This window comes from Acinonyx jubatus, chromosome A3 (assembly GCF_027475565.1).
Source record: "Acinonyx jubatus isolate Ajub_Pintada_27869175 chromosome A3, VMU_Ajub_asm_v1.0, whole genome shotgun sequence".
Lineage (NCBI taxonomy): Eukaryota > Metazoa > Chordata > Mammalia > Carnivora > Felidae > Acinonyx > Acinonyx jubatus.
In genome coordinates this window covers 79,300,723-79,308,095 of record NC_069388.1, presented here as the reverse complement: position 1 = coordinate 79,308,095, position 7,373 = coordinate 79,300,723, and the positions used below count along the sequence as shown (strand labels likewise).

General features: G+C 51.1%; 1 protein-coding gene across 14 annotated transcripts in view; it reads right to left on the bottom strand.

Annotated features, from left to right (window-relative positions):
* Positions 1-4,190: 4,190 nt before the first annotated feature.
* The window catches only part of EHBP1 (EH domain binding protein 1), a 357,708-nt gene continuing 354,525 nt past the window's right edge, over positions 4,191-7,373 (bottom strand). For all 14 annotated transcript variants that reach the window (XM_027072361.2, XM_027072364.2, XM_053200656.1 and 11 more), the window contains 2 exons: positions 5,528-5,642; positions 4,191-5,299 (listed from right to left, as the gene is read on the bottom strand). In XM_027072361.2, coding sequence (XP_026928162.1) covers positions 5,209-5,299; positions 5,528-5,642 — 206 coding nt within the window. In that variant the 3' untranslated portion in view covers positions 4,191-5,208. The remainder of the gene's footprint in view (positions 5,300-5,527; positions 5,643-7,373) is intronic.

The following is a 7,373-nucleotide window of genomic DNA, read 5'->3' as shown; positions in this document are numbered from 1 at the left end:
CCTCCGTGCGCCCCCGCCCTCCTCCGCCCCCTGCACCCCGCCCTCACCGCCCGCCCGCCCCGCCCCGGTGGCGCGCTAACTCCAGGGCTTGGCTGGCAAACGCCGCGCAGAGCGAGGCGAAGACAGCGAACGCTGCGCCAGAGCCCCGTCCACAGAGAGGGACGCCGGTCCTGAGGCCGCCCCGGGGTCCCCGCCCTTCCCTCGCCCTTTCGGCGCCCGGCAGGGAGTGGCAGAGAGGAGGCGAGGTGCTGGAGAACCGGTTCCCTCTCTCTCTCCCGCGCGCCACCCGGCTCGGCGGCCCGGCTGTGGGCTCGAGGATTCCGGAGCCGCGGGCTGGAGTGGAGGGGGCCCCCGGCCCCTCTCGCGGCGCCGCGGGCCCCAGCGTCTTCTTTCACCGCGCCGCCACCTGCAGACCGACGCCGCGGGCGGCTCGTGCTGGCACAGGCTACTTTGCCGAGCGCAGGAGCAGCTCTAGGTGCGCAGATCCCGCCTCGGCGCCTCGGGATTCCCGCGCCCGGAACGGCACCCGCAGGGGAGGCTCCGCCACTTACCTACTCCTCGGTGTCTCCTGGGGTTCACAGTCCCCACGAAGGGTGTTTGCAAATCTTAGACGCTTCTTCTGAAATGTTGGAAGCCAGCGTCTGCTACCCCTTACACACACACTGCTTCTGAATCGAAAGATTCTGATAGGAAGGAAACTTTCTCTTTCATACTCATTCTCTGTCTTCTTCCCGATCTCCTTCTACCAGGGACAGTCTGGTGGAAAACGTGGCCACAGACCCCTGCCCTCAATTTCTTTCTCACATACCGCTGAAGGAACCTTCTGGGGTTTCCCCGGATTGTTCGTACTGGCGAAGCCCGTTTCCCGGCCGAACAAACTTCTCAAACCCGTGTGCCTGTGTGGACTTTTCAAAGCGCCCAAAATATGTTTTCGCCCCAACCCTGAGCAAGGCAATTCATGTAAGTGGCACCTCCTTCTGAATATTAGGCGCCACTTTACTCCCTTTCGAGGAATTCCTACTCCTTTTCCTAATCCCCCCTCCCCTCCATCCCAACAGGCGGAGTGAAAAGTTTGAACAGGAGTAAGTGTAAGGGCGAGTCAAGGAGCCGCCAGGCGCGTCGCGGTGGGGAGCGCCAGCGCTGCCGGGGCCGCGAGGTCGGGCACCGAGAGCGGACTGGGCTCTGGGTGAGGAGGAGGAGGAGGAGGAGGAGAAGGAAGGGGGAGCCCGCTGAGTGAAAAGGGGCCGTGGCCGCCGCTCATCAAAGTGCTTCCCCCTCCCCCAAGCGACACTTTCCTTTGGAGTCCGAATAAAATACGGTAACAGAATATGATGGAGGGCACACTGTTTCCTTAACTGCTTCTCAAAGGACCCGGGAGATCTTCTTAGGACCTTTAATAAGGCTTTGGTCGGTTCTTTTGTTGATCTCTCAAAATCAACTCCTTCTAATTGAAGTTGGAGCTGAAAGCGAGCTAATGTTCAAAGAAAGTGGCCGCCAGACCAACGAAATTACATTTTTTTTTTTTTTTTTTTTGGACGATGAGGGAACATCTAATCAAAGGGGCAAAGGAGGAGGGGTGGGAGTGGAGGAGTATGAAGGAGAAAAGGAGGTTTTACAAGATCCTTCTCTGGTTCACAAAAGTCAGCGACACGGGCGCTTCTCTCCAGAACAAAGACACCGCAGCCCATTCACAAAAGGGAAAGAAGGAGAGAGAGAGAGAGGGAGAGAGAGAGAACAATAAAAGAACGAGAGAAAAGGAAAAACATGAGAAAGAAAAAGCTTTAACGGGAAAGAAACTGCTCAGAGCGCAGCGCTGACCCGGGCGGGGACACAACTTAGGCTCTCGCAGGCCCCCGCGGATAGTAGCCCGCGAGGCCCGCGGCTCAGAGCCCCTGCGATGGTGCAAAGGCTTAAAGAAAGAAATGAAACACACCCGCGCCTTCAGTTCTGGGGAAAGGCGCGGGCAGGAGGGCACTAGTTTGTGAGGGAAGGCTATGCGGGAGTCCTGGAGTGCGCGGCGAAAGCGTCTGCGTCCTCAGCCCGGCGCTGCCCTAGCCCAGGCCTGCGCGCTCTGTGCCTGGGTATAGCCGTCCGGTGCCGGGGTGCATGTCCGTGTCCCAGCCCCGCAACCTCTCGCACTCCTGCCTCCTCCGCGCCCTGTTTCGCCTGCAGCTGCAGCGCGGGGCCGAGGTCCGGCGCGGAGAGGTGGGGCTGCTGTGCGCGCTGGAATGTGCTCAGGCAGTCCCCAGGGCCCGCCACGCGGGAGTCCGGCGCTCTCGCTTCCAGATGCTGCCACGGTCTCGGGGAAGTTGGGAGGTATCAAGTAGCACAGACCCCCACCCCCCTAATGAGAGTATTTATCTAATCCCAAATTGCAGGCGAATTTTCTTAATGCTCAACCCATAAAACCCCGGGATTAAGAAAAGAAAGAGAGGGAGAGGGAGGAGTGCTGAGAGGGAGACAAACTGAGATGAAAGTTTCTGGTACGCGGCGTGGAGGACTGAGGCGGCCGTCGCTAGGCAAATGTCCAGGTGGGAGACGCTGGGCCAGAAGCCGCGACCGTTCCAGCAATGGCCGCAGGGCGGGGAGGGGAAGAGGGGGGCATCCCGGAGGGAGAGCACGTCCACCCAGCTCGAGGCCCCCGGGCCGTGGAGGGGGAGTGGGAGTTGGGCCCTGGGACCCGGATCCAGCACCCAGGTGACCTCGAGGCCGGGCCAGACTCTGGGGGACACTTGGGACAGTGGGAGGGGTTTTGGCTCCGGGGTCGTGGGATCCCGGCCAGGGGCGGAAGTTCTGCATCGGCCTGCGGGCTGTGCCCCAGCCAGCCTGCTGCCAATGCTCCTCCTCCCCAGCGACCCCCGGGCCCATAGCTTCTTTTCCCGCAGCGCGGGCTTTCTGGTTCCGGGCCTCTCGGTACGCTGGGCTTGCGCCTGCGCTCGGCGGGCAACCTCTGGGCACAACGCGACGAAATCGGGACGCGGAGCCTTCGCCCCGGGCCTGACCCCACTAGTCCCAGGGGTCCGCGCTCCGCCGCCGCTGCGGGGCGTGCGGGCGCCACACAGCAGCCCAAATGGAAACCCCGCGAGGCTCGGGACTGGGGCAGGAGGGACAGCAAATGTGGGGCTGGGGAAGGTTTGTCGCTTGACAGGTCGGAAGCGGCGTGGGGGAGCCGCCTCTCCGCGAGTCTCCTCGGGAGGGAAGCTTCCCCGAATCTAGCGTAAATGGGACGGTGATGCTGGCAGCCCAAGCCCCAGGCTGCTTGGGGCTGGCGATTTCATCTGCCTGCTTCCCAGGGGTTAGAGTAGGGTTCTGAGAGCTTCCCCCAGAGAGCGGCAGCTAGCTCCGCTCTCTTACTTGAATAAACAGGACAAAAACTCAATTTCATTTAGTTCTGATAACTTTTCAATAACTTCAATCCTTGTCAGGAAGAAATTCTACCGTAGGAAGTTTTACCATTTTGAAAGATTGGCCAGTTGAAGGCGGCTGTCTACTTTTCGAACGCGATTTGTGTGTGTGTGTGTGTGTAGATTTGTGTGTATATTTACATATATGTATGTGTGATCTAGGCTAAAGTATAAATGCTAGAGGACTGTTTTCTCTGTCTCTAGACTTGTTGAACGAGCCTGCTTTGTTTCGGACACCTCTTAGAGGAGTGATGGAAACTACCATAACATCGCCAGTTTTTTTTCTGTAGCCTAGAACTTCTTGTTAAAAGTTCCCTTTCCCTCATCTCATACACACACCTGCACGCATGTATCCTCCCTGCCGACAATAACCTTTCTTTCTTTCACTTCAGCACCTACAGATTTGCAGGTTATCAGAAGTCATAATTTTTCCTAATGAGTGCAACCTTATTAACAATTGAAAATAACGTGGAAAATTCGTCAAGATATTATTAGCATTTTTTCAGTGCCGTGGAATCACAAATTTCCTTAAATCTTTAACAGAGATGACCCTTCTTGACAAAAGAGAATAGTTTACACTGCTTAAGAAAAATATGACTAATTGTATTTCAGTTCGCATTTGTGTGTCAGCAGGGCCCCTTTGGGATCGTATAAACTTAGCTCCAAATACAGCCTAGTACCTGCTCTGCATTCAAGAGGACCATTTTCTCCCACATGAAGTCCTATGGATACAGGAACTTCTCAAACCAGTGTCAAGTTTTCATTGCAAGGAAGTATCAGCAGTGGTTAAGGTAAGAAAGTTTCTGCTTTTATTGAAAATTTATATATGACTCAGTATTGTAATAAATAAACAGATAACCATTTTCACACAAAAAATGACAGTGCTATGCTAGAGAAGAAAATATTAATTGGGGGACTTACTCATAGTGGCAAGACAGACTTTTATCAATACAGAATAAATATTAACAGCATTCTTGAGCCAATGTTGAGACCCAACAAAATGTAGGAACCAAGCTAGATGTAATAAATAATTATCCAGAGCAAAAGATGGCGCATTCTCAGATGATAAGACCGTCTTTGTAAACTGATGCATGTCAATTAGCCCCATCCTCACAGCTCACCTTCAAATCACAGGACTTGTCTCAGGCTACATTAAAGGGCCATCCTCTAAGGAAAGCAGAGGACAGGAACTCTATTATCCTTACAGTGAAATGCAAAACAACTGCAGAAAATCCCACTGGTAAATAGAACACAGTTTAATAAGTAGATTGAATATGATCTAACTATAAAATTTAGGTAACAGAGTCAAGTGTTACATATGGCAGGACTGGAAAAAAAATCATTCATGACATTTTTCTTACCCCCACTTCCACCCCCCTCCCCACCATTTATGCTATTAACAACAACAACAACAACAACAACAACAACAACAACAACAAAAATGTTCCAAATTTTCCTCCCATCAAAAACTGAGGGGAAAATAATAAGAGAAAGGTTTTTTTCTTTTTTCTTTGAACAGCCTCTTGAACACTCTCAATACCAATCACTCACAAGGTATCTGTGCAAATTTATTTCACATGATTTCAAGAAAATGATTAACTCACACACACACAAATCCTTAAACAAAGCTATTTTGGAGTTTTGTATATTATCTGGCAAAGAGGGAGGAAAAGGGGTGGGGGTGGTGGTAAAGAAGTACAATCCAGCCCCGAAAAAATGTTAAAAGTTTTAAATCAACAACGAATCTGACATTTTCTGGTCGGGGGACCCAGGATTAAAATATTGGGAGATTCTGGTCCGGCTGCTATTGAAGAACACATTTCTCTTCTTTCTTGGCCATCTTGCCTTTGTTTTGCTCCAGAGTTCGCTCCAAATGCTCATCTTCTTCTTCAGCCCTGGAAGTCAAACAGGAAATACATTTATTTTTCTACGTGGAGGGCAGAGCTGCACTCCCCTCTCATCCCGCAATCTGAGCCCCAGCGGGAATAAGAATCCTGGGGCCAGCACGGGGAGGGGGGCGCTGCCCCCGGCCCACTCGAGACCTCTGGACTGAACTTTCCACAAACTTCTCGGCCCCTCGGCTGGCGGCAGAGACTCGACCCCCGACCCCACTGCCCACTCACTGCTTCTCCTGCGCGTCCAGGTCCCTGACGAGCGCGTCGCGCTTGTTCACCAAGGCCACCAGCTCATCCAGCAGGAGCTGCTCGCGTCGCTTCTGGGCCTCGGTTTTCTGCCAGTCTGCAGAGGACGGGAGGCTCGTTACCCACCCGCAAGACCTTGGCAAACCCGCCTCCCTTCCCGCCTTTTCCAGTTGCCCTGTATCTCTCCGCAAACCATGTTACAGAACCACTAACTAGTGTTTTATGGGGTAATGGCCGTCCTGAAGAGGATTTCACCCTAAAACCCCAATTCCTAAATATTTCTCACAGATGGAGATGGCTACGGCTGGGCTGGAACCTGCAAAAGAGGCCAGGTGTGAGCCGGTTGTCAGCCGGAGGTGCGCACCTGATTTTGCCAAAGAGGGGGTAGGGAGAGCCGGAGGCCCAAAAGAGATCAGCCCGAGGGTTGGGCAGGGGGGGGGGGGGGAGAATGGATAAATGAGGGGGCGGGAAGCAGAGATGGGCGATAAAAATCACTCTGAAAAGGCTGGAGAATCTGCTTGAGAACCTATCCTTCTTCCCCCACCCCCATGCTCACCCCATACAGCCCATTCTTCGCTAATTTCCTCTTCGCTCTATTTTAGCAGTTGGATGTATCTCACACTGGGCGCCATATGCTTCACAATAACTTTAAAAGTAGTGAATCGGCTAATTAGCATTTTTCTTTGAAGTAAAAAATAAATTTGCTCTGCAATATTACACTGCAGCTCTCGATCGCATCACAGCCAGTTTTCTTTTGGAGAGGTTTGCTGGGTGGTTTAAAATCAAAGCACTTTTGCAAAGGAAAAATTACATACTTCTTTTTGAAACCCCACGTTAAAGGTTGGAAAATCCGATGGGCAGTGCGCTTTCCATGGGTAGTGGCAGGGTTTTCGAAGGTTTTAGGACCCCATAATATATTTCTTAATCTTCGCTGGTCTGGTAATTTCCTTAAGATGAGCAGCAGTTTCGTTTAATAAAAACAGGACCAAATCGAACATTTAAAGCACTTTTAAAACCAAAGCCAACTGCTCTCTGGCCAGACTGTAAGGGCTTGTAGCTGTCAATCAACCCCCAGTCTACCCCGCCTCCCTCATTAGGAAGGTAAACAATGAAAAGAAGAAGTAGATGATGAGGCAGATAGCAGAACAAATGAGGACCTAGAGGGAAACAGGACACCAGCTTTAAAAAAAAAAAAAAAAAAAAAAAAAAGAACCAACCCTGGCCACTGCACTGACTCATGCAGCCCCCTCCCCCAGCAAATGCACTTTCCAAAAAAACAGAGAGGAGTGCAATCCTTTCGGGTTTCTCTCTTCTCTCTCCATTGCCCTGGGCAATCATGTTAAAACTCACATGGCTGGTGCTTATTCAGATAAACCTAACAATGCACACCGCTGGTTACCATGTGAATCTTCACAAACCACACAAGAATGTGCTGGTTCAAATCCCCCCGACCCCCTCCAAAGCAAAATTTATTCAAGACAGCAAACTGCTCAGCAGCTTTATGAAAGCAAATGGTGCTAGAGGGAATTCTATCTTGTATTTACAAATTAAAAATTAGATGCATCATCATGCAATAAAGGTTAGAATAGCAGCAAAAAGCTAGAATGGCTTATTCAATTTTATCACTATTCCTTTCTTTATAAGCTCAAATACATACATACATATATACATATGAAACATGCCATGTATTAATTATCCACATTTGATACAAAAATTACACAAATAAGGACATTAAATAACTGGTCACATTACGCGTTCTTGTAAAAAGAGAAGTGAAATATTCTATAGCATGGGAAGGAGTAAAACTATTACTATGGAAAGTTTTTTC